General features: G+C 51.1%; 1 protein-coding gene across 1 annotated transcript; it reads left to right on the forward strand.

Annotated features, from left to right (window-relative positions):
- Positions 1–5,271: 5,271 nt before the first annotated feature.
- SIN3B (SIN3 transcription regulator family member B) lies at positions 5,272–19,572 on the forward strand. The gene is made up of 19 exons (XM_038164006.1): positions 5,272–5,410; positions 6,058–6,164; positions 6,935–7,088; positions 8,177–8,440; positions 8,818–8,961; positions 9,170–9,292; positions 9,766–9,855; positions 10,100–10,218; positions 10,858–11,065; positions 11,695–11,811; positions 12,155–12,393; positions 12,902–13,085; positions 13,300–13,894; positions 14,372–14,541; positions 15,063–15,236; positions 15,526–15,618; positions 15,906–16,000; positions 16,420–16,624; positions 17,024–19,572. Exons 1-19 carry the CDS (start codon positions 5,306–5,308, stop codon positions 17,252–17,254), a joined length of 3,417 nt encoding a protein of 1,138 aa, XP_038019934.1. The 5' UTR covers positions 5,272–5,305; the 3' UTR covers positions 17,255–19,572.
- Positions 19,573–23,638: the final 4,066 nt, after the last annotated feature.

Consider the following 23,638-nt stretch of genomic DNA (forward strand, 5'->3'; position numbering starts at 1 on the left):
CCTGCTTCTGTCTCAAATCCTCTGCTCACTCCTCCTAAGCCCTGAGAGCTCCCCAGCCCGGCTCGGTGTCCTTGAGGCACTTTGGTGACAGCCATGAAGAGAAATCCACACCCAGAGCTTTAAGCCCTGCACAAGGGGAGGCTCAGACCCCTGCACAAGTGCCAGGTGGCTGCCTCGGGTTGTTTTGGCTTCAGAAAGGGAGAAAGTTTTGCTGAGCCAAGAGAATAAACACACAAAGTCTCAGGGGGTATAACTGAAGGCGTAAGTTTCCTGAGGGAAAATCCACACCATTCCATTTCCCAGGTTTTACACTGGAGCCATCCAGATCATTTCACAGTGCACACCACAGAAATACAGCAGCCATGGCTGCTCTCACAGGCTCACCAGAGCCACGTCCTAAAAGGTTTTTCTGTCTGTCCTCTCAGGGATGAGGATAATCCACACAGAAGTGTTGGCCAGGCTTCCTGCCTTGCTGCCTTCCTACCTGGGGCAGCTGTGCCAGCAGGGCCTGAGCTGCTGCAGGGTCTGTCCCTACCCCGTGCCCATCCCACTGTGTGGATTTCTCCAGAGGGGTGTGTGCAGGACCCTGTCTCTCCTCAAAGGTAGAATCATTCCCGGGGCAGATACAGCCCAAAAATATTTCTAATTATCCATCTGTTATGAATGAGATGCAAGAAACACAATAAACAGGAAGGAAGAATTTGTTGTGTTCTTCTGAGGAAGAACAGACAATCCTGTGCCCCTCATCCACAGGAAGGTGATGTGAGGACTGCTCTTTGGGATGCATATCCTGGATAATGAACCTGGCTCTGCCAGAAATCAAATTCCAGGTGTGCAGACTGTGATCCACAGCAGCAGAAACAGCACAGGTTCCTTTTTCAAACCCTTCCACACACCTCAGCTATCAAAGAAGAGAGGGGCTCCCAAAATGAGGGATTTTCCCTGTAAGAAACACAATAAATTTGGAGAAGAGCCCTGTTTGTGTAGGACCCCAGCTTGGAGACAAAGGCAGGAGGAAGGTGCCGTGCCTTTGTGCTGGCCGTGCCCTGGCCCCATTGGCAGCTGCTTCCACAAATGAGGGGAAAGTGGGTCATTCAGTCGTCAGGACAACAGCAGCACACACTGACCTAGATATGTCTGCAGGAACCTAATCTTGCCCCTGGCACCGAGCACGGGGCTCACACAGGACCAGGGGTTCCAGCTGGGGAAACACAGCACAAAAACAAGCTCAAAAACGTCCTTTTTCTGTCCGTGGCAGCAAGAGCAGCCTCTCCCTCCTCTGTTTCACAGTGATGGCACTTGGTCCTGATTGCCAGCTGCTGGTGGCAGCTTCCTGGGATGGCTGTGATTGTCTGGAATATGGAAGCTTTTGGGATGCTGCAAGCCCTTCCTGGGCACTCTGTTGAGTCTTCTCCACTTTTTGAGGCTGGAAGCTGCTTTCATGCCTGAGAAGAGCTGTGACAGCTTGGCAGTCCTGGAGCTTTAGTCACACAGACATGTCCCAGGCACGAGCATTCTCCTTAATCCCAAAAGTTCTGAGAATCCCTCATTTTGGGAGCCCCTCTCTTCTTTGATAGCTGAGGTGTGTGGAAGGGTTTGAAAAAGGAACCTGTGCTGTTTCTGCTGCTGTGGATCACAGTCTGCACACCTGGAATTTGATTTCTGGCAGAGCCAGGTTCATTATCCAGGATATGCATCCCAAAGAGCAGTCCTCACATCACCTTCCCGTGGATGAGGGGCACAGGATTGTCTGTTCTTCCTCAGGTACAAAGGCAGAGTCAGCCTTTAGCTTAAAGGGGCTGAAAGAACCACAACACTGCAGCCACAACCCTGAAGGCTGTAGCTTGTGACAGGTGACAATTTGAAATATGAATAAGCCATTTCTCAAGTAAAGAAGCCAACCATGAGCCTCATCTGAGGGCAGACAGAGTAGGAACAGTCTCTCTGATTTCCTTGTTTCAGAGGTGAAGGGTGTGACACACTGCACACACCTGCCTGAGTGAGATGCTTAGAAACATCCAAGCAAAGCCAGCTCCTTTCCATGGAGCTGATCCCTGGGACAGCCCTTGTGTTCCCACTGAACTCCAGGCAGGATGTCACTGGCATGTGGCAATCACATATCCTCTGAACAGAGAGAGCTCTCCCAGGATTTTCCTGGGAAGCTGTGAGAAAGCTCAGAGAAGGAATCAAAACAATTATTATCTCAATCTCTGCACCTGGCAGGCAATCTCTGTTTGTCAAAGATGGAGTTGTCCCTTCTTCATCAACAGGTGAGAGAAGATTCCTAAAGGCCAATCAGGTCTTAGGTCCATCATCGTTTTGATAAGAACTGTGGATTTCTAACAATAAAGTGCCTTGTCATGCTTCTGATGGTGGAGTCTGTGTATCACCTTTGTCTGTCCCCAGTACCCCTTTGGTGATGCTCTCATCCTTCCTCCAGAGCCACAGAAGCCACACGGCAACCAAGAGGCAGGAGCAGCAGCTTGCCACAGCACAGGATGAGTTAGTCCTTGCAGATCCACAGGCCCACCCACACCACCAGATCCCCGATTTCTTTGGAGATCACAGAGTGACTGTCCCAGACTGCAAGGCAAGCTGTATTCTATTTGCCACCTGGGTGGCAGTTGGCTTCTGTTCAGTGGGCAGCTTTCCTTACCTCTTCCACAGCCACTCCTCCCTCTGGGGAGACATCTGCTGATAAGAGGCCATTGAATGCATGGCTGATAAGAACTGCAGCATCCCACTGGGAGATGTGAGCCCAGAGGGAGGAGCCAAGCATTCCTACCTGGATATAATCTGAGATTCTGGAACAGCAGCACAGCTTCTGCACTGGATTCCCAGAGGAACAGCAGCTGCCTCTTCCACTGGATCTTCAGAGGAAGATTTCACCTTTCTACAGGATCCCTGCTCCAGCAGAACCACCCCTGACACTGCAGGAGGGCTGCAGCCACAATTCCAATGGCACTGCTGCCAGCACCCTGACCCACAGGGTGTCAGGCTGTGTTCTGGCTCTGTCAGTGCTGTTTTAGTTTACTGCATTGTTTATTTTATCTTTTTCTTTTCTTCCCCATTAAAGAACTGTTATTCCTGCTCTCATGTTTTTGCCTGAGAACACCTTAATTTAAAATTTATAGCAATTCAGAGGGAGGAGATTTACATTTCCCATTTCAGGGGAGGCTCCTGCCTGCCTTAGCAGACACTTGTCTTTCCAAACCCAGCCAGGCAGCCCCAGGGATTCAGTCCTCCAGGAGTGCCCTGGGGCCCCAGGGCTCCCTTTGGAAGGTCACAGAGCTGCTGCTTGGCAGGCAGCCCAGGGAGCAGCAGCAGCAGTGGAGCCCATGGTCCCTGGAGCTCTGTCAGCAGCAACTTGAGCTGAGCTATTCTGAGGCACCACGAGCTGAGTGTCAATGGTTAACTGACATCCAGGAGTCCCAAGGAGAACACCCAAATCCTGACTAACTGACAGGCACGAGCTTTTCCCAGCACCCAGGGCTGCTTTGGGAGCATCCTTACAGCTGGACTCACCACCCAGGTGTTGGTGCTGGCAGGGGCTGAGGGCTGGGAACTCTGCTCTGACAGAAAACAAAACTCACAGGAGTTATTTGTCTGCAGCTGGTTCTCATGTCACCACATGGCACTACCAGGGAAGAGGATGAGCCTTCTCGAGTTAATAACAGTAATAGAAAACAGAAATTGGGCCAGCTCAGGAGAATCTAGGAGGAAAAAAAGGGAAAAAAAGAAGTGGTGCAGGAGGCTGGATCAATGCTGATTTTCTTTCACCTGATAACACACCAAGGGTATCTCTGAGCTACTCCTTTCCACAGGTGGAATAAAGGGCTTTACTCTGTCCTACCAGGTTATCTTTCCTGCACATCTATGAGTGCTTCATAACCTAGGAGCTGCATTTGGCTCCCACCACCCTTCCAGCATCACTCCTGTAAACATCTGTATTTATTATCTCTATTCTTAAGCCCTGACTAACCACTGAAAACTCTAAAACATCTCCACTTCACCCTGGATTTACCAGTACAACAATCTAATGCCATTTTCAGCCCACATCTCTCCTGAAAGGTCTTTGCAGTGCCTGCTTCTCCAGAGATGATAAGTACTTGTGTGCTGGGTCACTGAATCAATCCATCACAGTCTGGGATGTGGAAAGCAGTAACTGTGAAAGAGAAAGTCTGCATTAATTTAATCCTTCCTGTATGAAGGGAAATGGGTCACAGGGCAGCAGTTTGTGCAAGTATCAGAACAGGGGACGGAATACCAAATCCAGAGGCAGCATGTGAGCATCCTGCCTGAAAGCTGCAAACAGCTGGAATATCCGAGCACAACATAGAGAAAAATATTCTGGGTTTTCAAATACCAGCAGCAAGTTTAAGGGCAAGGCAAGAAAGGCTTCTGCACTTCTCTATGATGCAAATCATCGGTAATGCTTTAAGGAAAAACAAACCACATGGCTTATTTTATCCCCCCTCTCCTCCTTGCTCTTCATGTCACTCAGTTTTACTGAGTTCAAATTGCCTGCTGACAGGGACCGCTGGGGGAAGGGGCACATTTTAAGCTCACATTTATCCTGATTTATCCTGCTACCCCAGAGCAACCCTTGAGCTCAGAGCACACCAGTGAAGGGCTCCCCGGGCTCCCCCAAACCCCCCATGACTCTCCCAACCCCTCATGGCCCCTCCATGTGGGGCAGCCCGGCTCCTCCACACCCCTGCCTCTTCCAGCCCCTGGGGCTCCCCCAGCCCTCCTTCCTCAAGCTCCCCCCAGGCCGCACCAGCCCTCCCGGCCTTCCCCAGCCTCGTCTGGGCTCCTCAGCCCCGTCTGAACCCCTCCAACACCCCCGGCTCCCTCAGCCCCGTCTGAACCCCTCCAACACCCCCGTCTCCCTCAGCCCCGCAGCACCAGACGCGGTTCCTCCAGCCCGGCAGTTCCAGTTCTCAGCTGGCGGCTCCTGCAGACTCGCTGGGACCCCGCAGCGAGTCGTGCTCCTCCAGCCGGGCCCCGGGGGCGCGGTTCCCCCTCAGCCCCGGCGCTCCCTCAGGCGCTCCCTCAGGCGCCGCTCCCGCCCCGGCGCTCGAACGGCCGGAAGCGGCGCTGGGGGCGTGGCCTGTCGCGAATAGGGGCGTGGCCTGCCGGACACGGGCGTGGCCACAAATGTGGGCGGTACGGAGGAGTAGCCCATAATGGGGCGTGGCCAATCAGAGGGCGGAGGCGCGGCGGGGGGCGTGGCCTGGGCCGTGCGCGCTGACGCAGCGGCCGCGCGCGCCGCCGGGGCCGCGCTCGCGCGCCCGATCCCAACATGGCGGCGGGGGGCGGCGGCGGCCGCGGGGCCGGCGGGGGCAGCGCCCCGCGCTGGGGCGGCGGCGGCGGCCGGGCCGCGCCGCACGAGAAGCTGCCGGTGCACGTGAGTGCGGGGGCCGCCCCGGCGGCCGCCATCGCCCCTTCCCCACCCTCCCCGCCCCCGCGAATGGCCGCTCCTCGCCCCCCCCCGGGACGGCCCCGCCCGCCCCCGCCGTGACCTGTCCTGTCCCGGCCGCGGTGCCGAACTCGCCCCCCGGGGCTTGTCCCTCACCCGCCGGTGCCGGGGGGTGTCCCGGGGGCTTGGACCCCTGGCGCCGGGGGCTTCCCCGCCCTCCGCTGCTCCCGTGGGGTCCCCCGGGGCCGCATCCTTTCCCCCCGGTGCCGTGTCCTGCTCCCCCGGTACCGTGAGGGCTCCCCGGGCCTGTCTCCCCTCCCCTGGGCCGTGTCCCTCTCCCCGGCCCTGCTGTTCCTCTCCGGTACCGCGGTCATCCTCCCCAGGGACCTGTTCCCGGCTCCCCGGTACCGTGCTCCCCTCCGTGCCCTGACACCCCGAGCCCGGGAAGCCCACCGGGGCCTGCCGGCCTCCGGCCCCCTCAGCCGGCACCGAGTGCCCTCCCCCGGTGCTGCGGGGCTCCCCCGGGACCGGTTCCCAGCCCCTACAGAGTCTTGAGGTGCCCCCGCCCCAATTCCGGTGCCGTGGGGCTCCGGGGCTGTTCCCCTGCCCGGGCCCCAGCGTGTTCTCCCCCTCAGGTGGAGGATGCCCTTTCCTACCTGGACCAGGTGAAGATTCGCTTTGGCAGCGACCCTGCCACCTACAACGGCTTCCTGGAGATCATGAAGGAGTTCAAGAGCCAGAGGTAAAGCCAAGGTCCTGCCCCCCTTTCACAGAATCCCAGGATCTCCTGAGCTGGGAGGGACCCCCAGAGATGCTCAGCCCAGCCCCTGTCCCTGCACAGGCACCCCAACAACCCCAGCCTGAGCCCCCCTGGCAGCGCTGTCCAAACGCTCCTGGAGCTCTGGCAGCCTTGGGGCTGGGAGCATTCCCTGGGGAGCCTGGGCAGTGCCCAGCAGCCTCGGGGGGAAGAACCTTTCCCTGAGCTCCATGGCAAGCCCTGGCACAGCTCCAGTTCTTCCCTCAGGTCTCAGCCTGTGTGGGGTCTCTCTACCTGTGCAGAGCCCCCCAGCCTTCACCCCATCATTCCCCCTCTGCACACTCACTGCTCACACCCCCAGTGGTGCAGTCATGTGAAGGTGAAGTACTTCTGCCCATCCCATAATTTTCCAGAGGCGAAATCCACAGGAGAAAGCAAATCTGCTTTTGCTTTCCACTCTGAAACACAGATCTGGGAAATAAGTGAGGCAGCCTGAGCAGAACCCGTGACCTGCCAGCCCTGGAGGTGCTGGCTGGCTGTCCTGCCCCTTTGCCAACCTGCACACTCATCTCTCCTCTCCATGGATAGCATTCCCAGGGTGAAGCTGCAGTGATCATTCCCTCTAATTGGGCTAGTTTTTTTTTTAAAGAATTGCATCCTTAAGTTACCAGATACTCCACATTTCTGTTGGCATTTTCTGGGCTTAACTTGTGTTCCTGATTTGGATAAAAGTAACAAACCCCTCTCAATTTTAGCATTGACACACCTGGAGTGATCCGACGCGTTTCTCAGCTTTTCCATGAGCATCCTGACCTCATTGTAGGATTCAATGCATTTCTTCCTCTGGGCTACAGGATAGAAATTCCAAAGAATGGGAAATTAAGTATACAGTCACCTTTGAATAGTCAGGTAGGTCACAGAGCTCTTATTCTGTAAATAAACTGTTCTGTGTGTCACTGGACACGTCTGCACACTTTAGGCTGTGGAGATTTATGTGTAGTGCACGTTCCTGATGTTTTTAGATGATTTTCAAACCTGTGATAATGGGTGTAATATAAATTTAAATGTTGATTCAAAGAATCATAGAGTGCTTTGGGTTGGAAGGGACCTTAAAGATCACTTAGTTCCAACGCCAGATTTATTCTCAAACCAGGTAGTTTGACTTACCTAGGAATGATGACTCTGCATGATGCCTTACCTAGGAATGATGACCACTGCAACACCAAATATTTCAGTCGTGTTTGGAAACTGAAATTGGAATTGGCTTGGCATTGTTAAATGGGTTGTGGGTAGTGGCAAATTTCAAGGGGTGGTCCTGGAAGAACTGCACTTCCAGTCTTCCAGTGAGAATCCAGGAAACTTGTTTAGGAAACAGGCAAAAGAACTGTGAAATCATTGAATTGTTTACCTTGGGAAAGGTCTTTAGGATCGTGGATCTTTACCCATCAGGTTCTGTTGGTGTGAATCACACTTGCTGGGATACAGATGGGTGTAGCCCCTGCTTGTTTTTGTTGTTATTGTGTGGTTGTGGAGCTGAAATAGAGCCATAAACTGAATTCTGCTGATCAACTTGTGGTTTAACTCCAGTTAGCAGCAGGAACTACCTTTTAAATCTCAGCTCCCTCAGATCTCTGTGTTGCTTAGGAATGAACACCTGTAAGGGCCTTATGTTTAATATGCCCCTTAAAACTGGCAGCTCCTCTGCAACAACCAGTGGCAGCAGAACCTGCAGTGGTGTTTGGTGCAGCCTCTCAAGGCCAATAAGGCTGTGGACAGCCACAAATCAGGTGGTTCCTACACCAGGGAGAACTTCAGGCATTATTTTAACTGGTGGATTTAATAAACCAGGTAGGGAAATTGTTTGGTGACTGAAATACTTTTTCTTCCTTCTTCACGTGACTATTTTTTACTGAGACCTTGCCAGCACTGCTGCTGGGTTGTTGTTGAGCTGCTCCCTGATCTTTTTCCAACCCATCTCGTGTGTCCTGTGCCCCCAGGTGCCCCCAGAGCCCGTTCCCAGTGCACTCCCTGGCAGTGGGCTGGTCTTGCACTACTCCCAGGAGAACTCCCACAACCACAGCGACTGCTCCGAGGAGTTTCGGCAGCAGCTTCCCTACAAAGAAGATAAATCCCAAATCCCCTTGGAATCTGATTCTGTGGAGTTCAATAATGCCATCAGTTACGTGAATAAGATCAAAACACGTTTCCTTGACCATCCAGAGATTTACAGATCCTTTCTAGAAATTCTTCACACTTACCAGGTAAAAAGTCTCCTGTGGAAGAGGCGGTGGGTTGGCACCGGAGCTGTTGGAGTTGTGCTTGTCAAATTTAATCTCTGCCTGTTGAACAGACTTAAGAGTTCCCAAGCACTTGTCTTCATAGATATTCACAGGAAATGACAAAAAAGTGTGGAAACTGTGGAACTTTGCAGGGTGTTAAGAGGTTGTAGCCAGACCTGTCTTTACTCACCTTCAGGTGATTTTGTGATCCTGTGTGTGAAAGGAGGAGCTGTAACAACCTGGGGCTGCCTCAGACTCCTTTCAAGTTCTGTGGCATTCGTGTTTTTGGCTCAGGGTGAGTTTTCTGGCAGAGTGAGGGATCTTTTGGCTCTGTTGAACATCTGTGTGTGTCTTTCCAGAAAGAGCAGCTGAACACCAAGGGCCGACCCTTCCGGGGCATGTCAGAGGAGGAAGTGTTCACTGAAGTGGCCAATCTGTTCCGGGGACAGGAGGATCTGCTCTCAGAGTTTGGACAGTTCCTCCCAGAGGCAAAAAGGTCTTTGGTATGTGCTGAGAGCAGGGCAGGATATTGAATGCTCTTTCTGCATGTAGACTATGCAAAACATGGAAAATCATACAGCCAGTAATGAACAGTGCTCCCCTTCATTGTTTGGATTTTCTCAGAACAGGTGACTTAACCACATGCTCTGTGTCCTGTTAGGACTCTTTATTTGAGAGGAGAATGTTGAAATCATTATTTATTTACTTCAGTTCACAGGAAATGGACCATGTGAAGTGAACAGTGTCCAGAAAACCGAGCATGAGAAGAATCTGGAGCACAGCAAGAAGCGATCCAGGCCGCTGCTGCTGCGTCCTGTTTCTGGCCCAGCAAAGGTATCTGTCAGCAAGTAAAAACTTGGAATAACCTCATATTACTTGTGCTTAGTAATTGCTGAGATGAAGGTGTAATGACTAGTGAATTTGATGTATGTAGGTCTGTGAGAAACAAAATTTTGAGTTACTTTAATTACTGTTGAAAAAGGGCATTCTTAATGCATGCTGAAATGTTTGTGGTAACATGTTTGATACTAAATATCACAAGCTTCTGTGCTAAGTATTGGCCCTGGGAGGGGACAATTTACTGCTTCTGTGCAGAATCTCAAGTGATTCTCTTTTTTTGTTGTTTCTTCTTAGCTGGGAGACATTTGACAGAGATTGCTGTGAGGACGTGACACAGCAATGCCAGATCACTGCTGGGGAAATACAGGGTCTGAGCCTTTGCAGGGAGCTGTTCTGTGTCAACAGAGTGGAATTTGATGGCATTTGAGTCACAGCATTTTAAATATAACTGCTTGTTCTTTTAACAGAAGAAAATGAAGCTGCGAGGTACCAAAGATCTGTCAGTTGCAACAGTGGGGAAATATGGGACACTGCAAGAGTTTTCCTTCTTTGACAAGGTCAGTATTTGTCCTTTTCTCACATTCTCTGGACTTATCTTCAGCCTTTTACGTGGTTGTCAACTGATTGATTTTCTGTACAATTTATGTGTCAGCACGTAAGACATTCCCTGACTTTTCAGGTAGAGAAAGACCGACCAATATTAAAATAGGTGGATTTAGAAGATGAATAGACTGATAATGAATAATTTTCTAAATACAAGTGGCATTCAGGTGCTGTGATCATATCTCCAAACTGCTGCAGGTGCGCAGGGTGCTCAAGAGTCAGGAGGTCTATGAAAATTTTCTCCGTTGCATTGCTCTCTTCAACCAGGAGTTGGTCTCTGGCTCTGAGTTGCTGCAGCTTGTTACACCCTTTTTAGGGTAAGTTACTGACTTACCTCTCTGCCCTGTGGTACTTTGTAGGTCCTACTCTTGTTATTTTTTGGGCACATTGTGAACTTCTTTACAGAAGTTTTAGATTTAATTTAGAAGTATCTCCTGGGTAGCAGGCAAGAAAATGAAATTTAATCCAAAATGAGAAGTAATAAAATCTGAACCTTTAAATTTATCTATACAGCTCTTAATGGGTATTGTGAGGAAGATATTTTCCTCTGTCTGTTCACACTCCCCATTTAATATCTCAAAGTGTAATAAAGGTATAAACATGAAATCTGAGAACAGGGCTGTGAGGAGGATAAACAGCTCCAGCTCTGCTGTGAGCTTTCTGAGCTGTTTGGCTTGCAGCAGAAGAGGGAGAGTCAAATGGCAAGGATCAGTTTCTCCTCAGGCACTCAAGGGCAGTGTTTGTGTGGTGAAGGGAAATAATTTTCCTAGCTTAAGTAAAAAAAAAAATAAACCCTAGAGCAATTCAGAGAGAATGATAACAGAGGTGGGATGTTGGTGAAAGATTTCTCCCTGCACTGCTGAGTTTGTTCAGATATCTCTGCCTCCCTTTTATGACACGCATTAACCACCCTAAAACTGTCACACTGAAATAACAAAATACTTGTGTTTTTGAAGGAAATTCCCAGAACTCTTTGCACAGTTCAAGTCCTTCCTTGGTGTGAAAGAGCTTTCCTTTGCTTCTCCGCTGAGCGACCGCTCCGGGGACGGAATGAGCCGGGAAATCGATTACGCGTCCTGCAAGCGCATCGGATCCAGTTACAGGGCTCTCCCAAAAACCTACCAGCAGCCAAAGTGCAGTGGGAGAACAGCCATTTGCAAGGAGGTACTCTGGGATCAGGCTGTTCAATCCCTGAACACACATAAAAATTGGAGTGGGGCGGTTCGTGCCACAGCTGCTGCATGTGGAGCCCCCTTTCCAGTGCTAATTCAATTTATTCAGCCAATTTATTGAAATAATACCCACATTTCACTAATTTTATCAAAACCTGTCTCAAATCACATCTCTAATACCTTTTGAGTCTGCGTGCAGACAGAAATTTATTCCTATAGACAGAAAAGAATATTAAATATCCTGGCATTAATTTTCTAGCAGTGGGCCAGTATGGCCTTTGGGGGGAACAGTTTTTCTCTGGAAGAGCCCCGTGAGGCAGTGGCTGGGGCACCATTCCCACTGTAGTGGGGAGCTCTGTCTCCTTTATTTACAGCTGCTGATCCCTGCAGAGGGATCTCTGTTTGTGAGGTGATAGTGAAGGTGTCACTGAGTTTTCTGAACAGGGCCCTGCAGTTCCACACAGACCTCAAATCTGGGGAGCAGTGACCTGGGAATTAGGCCTGGAATGTCCTACAGAGCCTCAGGGAAGAACTATGCAAAAAGACAAGAGCGAAAACCCCATGAGACCGGCTCTGGGCTCACAAGGCCCTGCTCAATGTCATGTCTCTGCACTGTTGCAGGTGTTAAATGATACCTGGGTTTCGTTTCCATCCTGGTCTGAAGACTCCACTTTTGTCAGCTCCAAGAAGACTCCGTATGAGGAGCAGCTGCACCGCTGCGAGGACGAGCGCTTTGAGGTACCTCTGCTGCTGAGCTCCCTTTCTGCTCCCTCAGAAAGCAAAACCTCTGGGTGTTGCTGAATTAATTAGTGGCCAGTTCCTGAAAGTTCTGTTGGCATTTGTTGGTTTGAGATGGAGTTCGGTGTGCCGTGCTTGGAGTCTAATAGTTCTTCCTAGGTATGAATCCAGTTCTAAATTGCATGTGACCTTTGGGAGAGGTCTGTTTTCCAGTAAAAACCTTCCTGCTGCTTCCTGGCTCCACCCCGTGGGGCTGGAACACCTTCCACAAACCTGGCCTGCTGCTGCTCTCCGTGTTCCTGCTCTACCTGTTCTGACACTGATTTCTGGGAACTCTCAACAGCTGGATGTTGTCCTGGAGACCAATTTAGCCACAATCCGTGTGCTGGAGAGTGTGCAGAAGAAACTGTCCCGCCTGAGCCAGGAGGACCAGGAGAAGTTTCGCCTGGATGATTGTTTGGGAGGAACCTCAGAGGTGATCCAGCGCCGGGCCATCTACCGCATCTACGGCGACAAAGCACCAGAGATCATCGAGAGTCTGAAGAAAAACCCAGTTACTGCTGTCCCTGTGGTTCTTAAGAGGTAATTCCCATTGTGCTGTGTTCTTTAAGAAGCTGAACAAGGATTTTTGAAGCATTTTTAAACAATAAAATGTGAGGATTTAACCTCAGGCTGTGGTGCTGGAAGTTCTGGTTGGACGTCAGGGGGAATTTCTTCACAGAAAGGATTGTTAAACCTTGGAGGGGGTGTCTGGGGAGGTGGTGGAGTCCCCATCCCTGGAGCTGTTCAAAAACCAACTGGACATGGCACTTGGTGCTCTGGTCTGGTTGACAAAGCAATGATTGGTCAAAGGTCAGACCTGGTGATCTCAGAGGTCTTTTCCAACCTAAATGGTTTTGTGATTCTCTAGGTGTTGTTTCAGCTCATCATCACTGGCGGTGCTTTCTCAAATTTATTTCTTGCTTCCGGGAATCAATTCCAGTTTTCCACTGAAAACTTCTTGCTGCATCACAGTTGGCTGCATTAAAATGTTTTGGGTGTGTTTCTGTGCCTGTTTGTCTAAACTGATGTAGACTGTTCATTTGTGCAGATTGAAAGCAAAAGAGGAAGAATGGAGGGAGGCCCAGCAGGGCTTCAACAAGATTTGGAGGGAGCAGTATGAGAAGGCCTATTTGAAATCCCTGGACCACCAGGCTGTCAACTTCAAGCAGAATGACACCAAAGCTCTGCGCTCCAAGAGCTTGCTGAATGAAATTGAGAGTGTCTATGATGAGGTGGGTATGACAGGGAGTGAGCCCTCCTCCATTCCCTGCCTTGCTGCTGTCACCCAGATGTGTCCATAGCACCTGGGACCGTGTGGAAGTGGTTGGAAATGGGGTCAAAAGCAGCTGTCCCAAGCACAGTGTTACACTGGCTTATTCCTCCTGGCAGGAATGGCTCTTGAGCATGGATTGGAAGGATCTTTATCTGTTTGTCTCTTGATTACAGCATCAGGAGCAGCATTCAGAGGGGAGGAGTTCATCCACGAACGAGCCTCATCTTATCTTCATCTATGAAGACAAGCAGATTTTGGAAGATGCAGCATCTCTTATCAGCTATTATGTGAAAAGGCAGCCCACCATCCAAAAGGAGGATCAGGCAACCATCAGGCAGATTGTGCATCACTTCATACCTGAGCTGTTCTTCTCTCAGCCACCTGAACACAACATCTCTGAGGAATCAACAGATGAGGACAGAGAAAACCACCAGGGGCAGAACCTGGATACTCCTGAGCTGCGGAAAAAACACGTGCCTGGGCCTCCAAGCAGTCCTTTGGAGACCAAAGCAACCTTCTGTGATGTGACAGCTGCTGAGCCCCACAACACCCTGGATGATGTTTACAGCCTCTTCTTTGTCAATAATAATTGGTATTTCTTCCTGCGCCTTCACCAGACTCTGTGCTCCAGGCTCCTAAAGATTTATCGCCAGGCCCAGAAGCAGCTTCTGGAATATCGGACTGAGAAAGAGAGAGAGAAGCTCCTCTGTGAAGGGAGGAAAGAAAAAACCAATGATCCAGCCATGGAGCTAAGACTGAAACAACCAAGTAAGAATAATGCAGGCCTTAGTTCTCTCACAATGCTCTGGGTGCCAGTGCTCCATTGTGTATGTCTGAGTCACCGGGGCCAGCAGGCAGCTCTGAGGGGTGTGGAGGTGCAATCCTCTGCTGTATTGGTGATTTGTGGACACAGCTCCTTCAGCAGGGCAGTCAGGGTGTCACAGGCTGCTTCACAGACTTCCTGCCAGCCCACTGTGCTCGGGTGTTCCCAGGTACCTCCTTGTAGGATTCCGTTACTTTGATTTACAATGTAAACAGCCCCACAAAGAAATAGTTATTGCCCAGGGCAGTCCTGGAAGTGCATGAGAAAAACTGTCCCCGCCTGTCAGGGCAGCTGGCAGGGATCTGCCTGTCTGCAATGTCACTCTCTGCACTGGTTTTCGTGGTTCTTGTGCTGCCTCTTGCACTGCTTGACTTCACTCTGCCTGTTCTGTGTGTGAAATGAACTCCCTTTCCCCTGGCCAGGTGAGGTGGAGCTGGAGGAGTACTACCCAGCCTTCCTGGACATGGTGAGGAGCCTGCTGGACGGGAACATCGACCCCACGCAGTACGAGGACACCCTGCGGGAGATGTTCACCATCCACGCCTACATCGGCTTCACCATGGACAAGCTGGTGCAGAACATCGTGCGCCAGGTGAGCCTGGGCTGGGCTGGGGCTGCTCCTCTCCCCTCACACACGGCCAGGCTGAGCACCCTGCAGAGCAATGGGCACTGAGCTCAGGGCAAATCCAGAAAAGTTATATCTGACAGGGAAAAGCCCCAGCAGAAACTGAGGGAGAGAATTCAGCTTCCGTGCAAAAACCATCTTAGGGGATTTATTCTTTCTGGTATTTCCCGATGTTTTTTGAGTTACAGTCTTTTCAAAATTCTGCTGTGCTCAAAATATATCTAAGGCAACACAAAAAATGTCAGGTCCTTCTTACTCAAATCTGTCTTCCAGCTGTAGTTTTATAGTTAAGGCACATCAGCCCCTCACTCTCCTCTCTTCCTTTTGTTGCAAAGTCATGAAAAAGAGAGTGAAACGTGGGAAGTCTCTGCAGTTTGCTGCTTCAGCTGAGTGTGGTGCCATGCTGAGTTTTACACTCCTTGCATGACACACTGGAGTTAACTCTTGGCCCAGGCTTGCTGACTGAATTCCCCCTTTTTTAATGGAAGCTTCACCATCTAGTGAGCGATGACATCTGCCTGAAGGTGGTTGAGCTCTACCTGAACGAGAGGAAGCGAGGAGCTGCCGGGGGTAATTTGTCATCCCGCTGTGTCCGGGCAGCAAAGGAGACCAGCTACCAGTGGAAGGCTGAACGGTGCATGGCAGATGAGAACTGCTTCAAGGTGAGACCTTGCTGCCAGGAAACTTCACAAAATCACTGAAAAAGTTCAGAAAATCTCCCAGGTGGTACTTCACCTGGGAGAAGTTGGGTTTGGAAGCTCCAAGGTGAGAGAGTGAGCAATATGTAGAGAAGGTACCAAAATCAGAGCACAGGCAGTGAGGGGACTTTGTGGCTCACGAGAAGCCCTGCTGCTTCTCTCCTAGCTTCTATTTGTTGTCCAAATGACTTGTGAATATGCAGCATTTTATTGTGAACCCCTGTGGCAAATATTTTCTGTAACTTTATCATAGGTCATGTTTCTCCAGAGGAAGGGGCAGGTGATCATGACCATTGAGCTGCTGGATACAGAAGAAACCCAGACAGAAGATCCTGTGGAGGTGCAGGTAACACCTCAGTGACCATGGAGTCTGTGTACCACAGAGCAGATGTCTAAGAATGCCTTCTCTGCTTTCTTGTTCCAAACTGTGAGGCTTTGCAATGAGGACAAGTTTGCCTGGGAGGTGGGCAGATGACTTGTGGGGCTGTGGCCATTGACAGAAATGGTGCATTAGCAAAAGAGCATCAACGTGAATCAGCCTCAGAATGATCAGCTTGGAAACAAACAGGTTCTTTGCAGTGGTGTTTGTCCTGATGAAGTGAAATCTCACTGGAACTTGTCTCCCTTGTGTAGCACCTGGCAAACTACATGGAGCAGTACGTTGGGGTGGAAGGAGCTCCCAACAACCAGAATGATGGCTTCCTCCTGAAACCGGTCTTTCTGCAAAGGTGAGCTGCTCCCTGCCCTGAGCCACACCTGCAGCAGCTGCTGCTGCCTGCTCCCTGCCCGTGTGCAGGGGCTTTGGGTCAGGTGCCAGCCCTGGGGGAATGCACTCACCCTTGAGGGGCTGCTCCAGGCCAGTGAGCTGCACAGGAATGCTGAAGGAGAAATTTACGACCACTGCACTGAGGTTTGTTCATGAAACTGTGTTTGGAATGGAGCAGGATGGGCTCTGGATGGGATTCTGGGTCTACTTTGTTCCCATTTCACTAAATATTTGTCAGAGGATACAGAGGAAGATGCTGGAGAGAGCCTGAAAAACAAAACGTGCAAATACAAGTTCCATACTTGTGCTGTGGGCCCTGTCAGCTGAGGAGAGCACTTCACCAGGTGTGACGCATGCTTTGTCATCCTTGTTTTGCTCCAGAAACCTGAAGAAGTTTCGCAAGTGGCAGTGCAAGCAGGTGAGGGCCCTGCGCAGCGAGGTCAAGAGCTCCTGGAAGCGGCTGATCGGGGTGGAGAGCGCCTGCAACGTCGACTGCCGCTTCAAGCTCAACACCCACAAGATGATGTTCATCATGAACTCTGAGGATTACATGTACAGGAGGGGAGCTCTCTGCAGAGCCAAGCAGGTACATCTCCCTTTCGCTCCCTCTGCAGCCCAGGTGGTAGCAGAGCTTGGGGGTGGGAGCCAAAATGCAGGTACCAATAATTCCGATTCCACAATACCAATTGCAGGAATTGTGGCTGAATTCCTGCAAGCTGCACCCAAAAGTTACTGCTCTTTGTTGGGTGTAACACGGAGGAGAGCTGGTAAATGCTCTGTACTTTGGATTAGCTTAGCAGCCTTTTCTTTACACGCAGATTCTAAGTGGGAGTGGCAGCCATTAGGAAATAGGGGTGGTTAAACGGTCTGCGGTTTCCTGTTCCCGTTTGTGTTGTTCCCAAAGCCCTGCACACCTCAGGTAGAGCTGAGGGCTTTGGCTTTCCCCCCAGGAACCTCTCAGTGATCTTTACTGCCCTGCTCCCAGGTCCAGCCCGTGGTGCTGCTGAAGCACCACCAGCAGTTCGAGGAGTGGCACAACCGGTGGCTGGAGGAGAACGTGTCCATGGAGGCCGTGGACGTGGTTCAAGACTGGCTGATGGGGGATGAGGACGAGGAGATGGTGCCCTGCAAAACCACCTGTGAGACAGTGAATGTCCACGGGGTGCCAGTGAACAGATACAGAGTCCAGTACAGCCGCCGTCCTGCTTCACCCTGAGCACCCAGCCAAGGCAGAGCTCTGCTGGTGAAGCACATTTACTATGAGAATAGTGGTGGGAATGCAATGTATGTATTAATGATATTTATCCAAACAGCATTTTACTTTGGATTATCATGTATTTTCCATATGGCATAGACTTGTCTCCTTGCAGTGTAATCCTCCAGCCATCATGAAGAGACTTTGAAAAGCTTTTATGGGAAGGGGGCTCTTGGCCTTGCCACACACTTTTTAGTATTTTCCTGGCTTTAGGCCACTGCTGACCAGCTCAGTGAGGGGGTGAACTACCACTAGTGGCTTTGTTGGAGAGGTGGAGCTGGGCTGGTGTTTGAGCAGATGCTGGCAGCTGCTTCTACTTCCAAGGGTTTGGTATTCCCTATCTTCCTGACTTTGTGCTGTCTTGGAGCCTGCAGGACTCTTCACTGTTCCCTGGGAGTGCCAGCGGGGCCGAGAGCCCCCAGCACAGGGGGGCTTCATTATCCCTGTGAACCAACAAGGCAACAAATGACTCTTGTTCCTGGTGCTCTGGTGAGAAAAATGCCAAAACTGACACGTGGATGGCCAGCACGAAAGGCTCTGACTCTCCCTCATCAACCAAGTGTTGAGGAGCATGAACTGAGGGGAAGGAGCCTGAGCTGTGGTGCTGGGATGGGAGCGATGCCCAGCCAGAGATCCCCAGCTGCCAGCGCTGCTTTGGGAGCTGAGGAGCTGCTGCAGACTCTGCCTTCCAGAACATCCATGGGGAGGAATATCCACGGGGAGGAATGTCCATTGCGAGGTCTGGCCTGGTTTTTGGGTTTGTGTTTTGCATGTTGGTGGGCAGCTCCGGAGCTGGGCGTTTCCCTGTGCGTGCCTGCCCCCGGCGCTCCGGGGCTGCACCACATCGGTGACATCGGCAGATGGAGCTCCCGGAGCACGGCTGAGCTCCGGCCCGCGGACTCTCCTGTTTCTGCCGGGTCAGCACAGGCGCTGGGTTTGCAGAGACACACGGAAATCTGCGAGGAGCAGAGGGAGATCCAGCCACAACCATCCTAGATGAGCATCCATACTGCTATTGAAGCTTTTTTTGCCATGAAGCCTAACACAGCCTGCCCTGATCCGTGCAGAACACTACATCCGACTTAATCTAGTGAGAAATCAAGGAAATCTACTCGTGTCTGTCCTGCAGCCCCACTTTGACTTCACTCCTGTTTTTCAGGGGCCAAGGGCAAGCACGCTGTCCGTGGAGTGTATTACAAAATTGACATTTTTGAGGCATACTCAGCCTCCTTTCAGCTTTGCTTCCAACTTTTCCCTGGCTTTTGGGGCAATAACCCGCCCACCCTGAAACTTTCTGTGGCTTTGATTTTTAGGTTATGATTTCTGCCAGACCTAAGGAGCAGCCTGTAGGATTTGTCCTGGGTTATTTCCACTGTACAACATTTGGTTTCGCAATTGTCTCACTTGACAGTAGAAAAATTGGCCTTTGGGGTATGTTTAATAGAAAACTGTCCCAAGTCTTTGTCTTTTTTGCAAAATAATCTGTGGGAGGGAAGGAGGGAGGCCACTCTCTGGCATTCATGGCCACTTGCACAACCACTGCCAGCAGAGACTTTTCAAGAGCCCGTGTTCTCCTGGCCTGGGTTTCTGCTAAACTTTGGTTCCTGAAGTGATCTGAAGGTTCTTCCCCTGCCCTCATTGCAGTGATAAGAGACCACGAGGCTCTGCAGGGGCTGGGGGGAGCAGGGGGACAAGCCCAGTGCCAAGCACAGTGTCCTCCTTTCCCTTCCAGCCAGCTCACCAAAACACACCTCAGTCCTGCTCACCTCTCTGCTGTCTCCCAGTGGAGAGGACAATTGTGCCAAATTTTATGGTTTTATGATACAGAAAACTGTTTCCTAGAAAATAGGTGGTAACTTGTGGCTTAAAATGCATTTGATTCCAGGTGTACCAAGGTGGGCAACACACCTGGGCACCGTCCTGTTCCATCACCCATTCTAAGTGTACTTCAGGTATTTTTAAGCATCCTTATTTTGTAAACCTTAATTTATAATCTGAACTGATTTAAGCAAGACTTTTGCCCTTCACAGTGCTATTGTCTCAAAGCTGAGAGTAGCAAGGGCTGTGAAGGGAATATCAGGCAGGTTTGAGAGGGGCTTGTCCATGTCTGAGGGTTTCAGCTGTGTATCTGCACGACCTTGACTCAAGAGTTTGTTCTTCCATTTGTTTGAAGGATCTTTGCTTTTGGGCTTGTAATTGCTTTGCCAGCTCCTTGAATGTAGTTTTTTTTATATTTATTTGCACATTCAAGTAAAATAAAATATTGATTTTAAAAGTCTGCAGCTCTCACTGTTTTTTTGTTTCTTTCCAACTAATTTAAACTTTGTGATAATCAATTCTGGAGCTTGTCTTTTACCTGAAACTGGATTTTAAATGGCATAAAAATGCAATGGAAGGGTTGAAGTTCCTGGACAGGCTGCAGGGGGTGCTGATGCAGCTGTGTGTCAGCGAGTGCTGTGTGAGGGTGTGAGCAGTGCACTCGCTGATGGAAAAGGGAAATACATTTCCTGCGAGCAGAGACCCCACGCAGGAGCTGGGGCTGCACTCACATGGGAGCTGCCACAGCCCCTCCTGCAGCAGCGAGCCCAGGGGGTGGCACAGTTGCTCCACCAGAGAGCTCTTAAAACATAGGAAGGGCTGGGGCTGTGCCAGGGCTTGCCATGGAGCTCAGGGAAAGGTTCTTCCCCCCGAGGCTGCTGGGCACTGCCCAGGCTCCCCAGGGAATGCTCCCAAGGCTGCCAGAGCTCCAGGAGCTCTCAGGGGTGCTCAGGGTGGGGTTGTTGGGGTGTCTGTGTAGGGCCAGGGGCTGGGCTGATGATCCTGAGGGTCCCTCCCAGCTCTGTGACCTTTTCAGCTTTTCCCTGCCCAGGCTCAGCGCTGTGTCACAAAGATGCAGGGCCAGGGGCTGGATTTGATCCTTGTGGGATCCTTCCAGCTCTGGAGTTGTGTCCCACCAGGCAGTGGCTTCTTGCAGCCTGGTTCCTGCCTAGCAGCACCTTTGAGGTGAGGCACAGCACAGGCCTGGCCCCAGGAATCCCTCACTGAACACAAGCAGGGCTCAAGACAAGGGGCTGATTCCAGTTCCCAACCCCACAAGCACATCTGCTACAGGTTAAGACAACACAACTGCAACATGAAAATAACCCTCCACCCGCCTTTCCCTCAGCCTCCCCAAATTCCTGGCTAATAACATGTTTAACTGTGTTCCCTGTGAGCTCTGCAGGACAAATGAATGAGTGGATTTTGCAAATGAAGCCGTGGTGATGTGACCCAGAGCTGATAGGAGTTTCCTTGACATCATCCCCAACACTTCCGTTGCCATAACAAAAGGCAGCTCTGCTCTCTGGGCAGCCCCCTGCTCACTCACAGGGAAACAAACTGTTGTTCTCCCCATAACAATCCTCTGGTGCATTGATTGCACGGAAAAATTGGATTAAAATGGTGGTGATGGGGTCTCAGAGGACACAGCCCACTTTGCACGAGTCTTCTCTTGGCCCTCTCACAAAGGGGATGCTCCCTGTGCTGCACAGCCAGATGGGACGTGAGAGCTCTTGGAGATCTCAGTGAGTGCACAACAGCAGACAGCTTTAAAACATCCTTCAGGTTTGCAGGATGGAATAGGTGTAAATGGTTTGCACAATTAAACTCAAGAGTTGCTACAGGGAGTACCTGAGTTCAGCGTTTAACATTCCAGGACATTTTTTATGCGTTTCCTCATCACAGGGATGCACTGGGAGGGTTGGGGCTGTGAACCAGTGAGAGAGTCTAGAACTGTGTGCAAACACATATTGAGGTATTCTTCATGTTTTAGCCATTCCTCTGGATTAGAACTAATTAATTCAATTCACAGACTAAATTAATGTCTAGCAACTCCTAACCTGTGCTAAAGAACGAATCCAAAGGGTCCTGATGCTGAAAAGATGGTGATGATGATGATGATGATGAAGAAGATGATGATGATGATGGTGATGCTGTGTCAGACCAGGTAACCCCCACCCCACTGTCACTATCTTACTGAGAAAGGCCCCCAAAAAGCTATTCCAGCACCCTGAGTTGTAGGGGTGTTAACAAGCTTCAAATATTCCTGGAAAATGTCTTCACATGGACTTTTATGGTGTGAAGTGCAAACTGCCAGCAAGCAGAAGAGCAGCTCTGAAAAACCTCCCTCAGGAGTGTGAGGACGAGGAGAATGTCTGGGGTCACCCAGGAGAGACTGGGTGGGATCCCAGAGGAACAGGAGAGCTGTGGGACAAGCAGGAGGAGAGGAGGGCATTCCCTGGAGCCCTGGAGAGTCTCAGGCTGGCCCAGGGAGAAGGAGGGGACCTGTGTCAGAGATTTGAGGGCACCTTGAACGTGCAGAGCCTGCAGAGCCAGCTCCAAGCTGCTGCTCAGGAACCCCCTGGAGCTGGTGGAACAGAGCAGCCACAGAGAATCCCATCCCTTACCCACCACAGTTTGCTCTTCCAAGCCTCCAAGATGTATGGGCCAGGCCAGGTGGTGTCTGTACCCTCCCTCTGAGCTCTGAAATCCCCAGCCTGATTTGCAGCATTACATCTTTTGGGTTCAGAGCCACGGAATGGAAGAGCCCCTGCTCCCAGGAGATGATCTATTGCACAATGAATTACTTCAAAACCAAATTGTTACCCCACAGGGCAGGGATCACACGACTTAAAGAGATGTTAACAAGCCGTGACAAACCTCTGGCATCAGAATTTTCAGGCAAGCTGTTCTGCATCTAAGGCAGTCACTAAAGATCACACAGCATCTGAAAAATGAAGGATACAGCGATGAGTAACCCCTCTCTGCTCCACTCCAGAGACCTGCCCATAGGAAGCAGGGCTGTGATTTGCACACTATCTGAACCTGATTATGGCTAATTTTTTGCATACAGAGCATGGAAAGGATTCTGGCTGAGGCATGGAAAATATGTGGCCACATGAGTCATTCTGCAATGGTTCATAAATCCTGAGAGAATCACAAAAGCAAAACATCTAACATTGCATCTTCCCTCTCCCTGCCAGTGGAACTCCACCTCTTGACACGCTCGGCACAAGGATGTGGGAATATGGTGAAAGCAAAGGAAATAGGATCATTTTCTCCTTGGAATAGAAGAATCTCATCAAACAGCAGCCAGGCTCAGATTTGCAACCTTCACAGAAGAGGCCATTCATGAGGCGAGGAGAAAGAAACGAGCTGCTCCTCAGGTTGCCAAACCAAATTTACAGTTCCTACTGCCTGGGCTCCAGCTCCTGTCCTTCCTTCCTTCCCTGCAGAGCCAGGCAAGGACTGCAGAGAGCAGCCCAAAGCCCAGCACCCTCCCAGCCATCACCTCCTGTCCCACTGGCCATGCACATGGTGGCCAGGGCCACACTGGGGCTCTGACACAGGAGATGGGAGGATTTGGGAGCTTCCCAGAGCAGAGCACAGAAGGGACCTGCTCTGGGGGTTTGAGCAGGGAGGACCTGGCAGCAAGGGATCTTAAGGCTCATTTAACCTCTGCCAGTCTCTGTTACAGCATCATCTGGGTTGTCTGGGCACAACCAGCAGCTCCCTGTGCTGCTCTGAGTCCTTATCCCAGGCAGAGTGGGGATTGTGCAGGGTGGGACTGCTCAGCTCTGGGAAAAGGCAGCTTTTTGTGGGGCAGGAGTGGCTGGAGCTCCCCATTATCTCCCCAACAGCAGGGACTTCCTGCGTGCCCTTTGCAGGCCCCTTTCCTTTCCTGCTGCATGGAGCTGCTCTCCCCGTCCCAGTGGTTTATCAGAGGAAGCAAAGCATCTCCTCTCTTTGCCACCCACCCTTGGTGTGTCATGGTGCTCCTGCTGCTGCTTTCCAGTGCAAAGAGCTCCAACCCCGAGGACTTTTAACCATCCTCTGCAGTAAAAGGTGCAGGAGCTTGGTGCTGTTTAGCCAGGAAACAGGAGCAGGAATAAAAGGGAACTCTGAAGGGCCCAGTCTGATCTGGAGGCTGCAAGGCTGACACTAAAACCCTTCCACTGCCAGAACACGAAACTGCAGGAGCCCCCTGGAATCACTGGGAGATCTGTGTGGTCTGCAGCTCTGGTGTCTGGGATATCTCCCCGTTTGTAGTACCAGAAAATGCAGGCTCAGGCTCTAGGAAAAGACCTCAGCTCACCCACAGAGCCACTCAGGTCTCTGTCGTGGGAGGATGCTCAGCATTTCCATGGGCTGAGCTGTGTGGGTTCTGTTTATGTGCAGACTGCACCAAACCCCGCCACATTTGTTATTTCCAGGAACATTCCGGAGCAGGAAGGAGACCCAGATGAGTCACTTGAGCCATCGTCTCACGCTGAGGATGAAGTGCAGCCCTAAAACACTTCAGGCCTG

The sequence above is a fragment of the Motacilla alba genome, chromosome 28, assembly GCF_015832195.1.
Source record: "Motacilla alba alba isolate MOTALB_02 chromosome 28, Motacilla_alba_V1.0_pri, whole genome shotgun sequence".
In the NCBI taxonomy this organism is placed as follows: domain Eukaryota; kingdom Metazoa; phylum Chordata; class Aves; order Passeriformes; family Motacillidae; genus Motacilla; species Motacilla alba.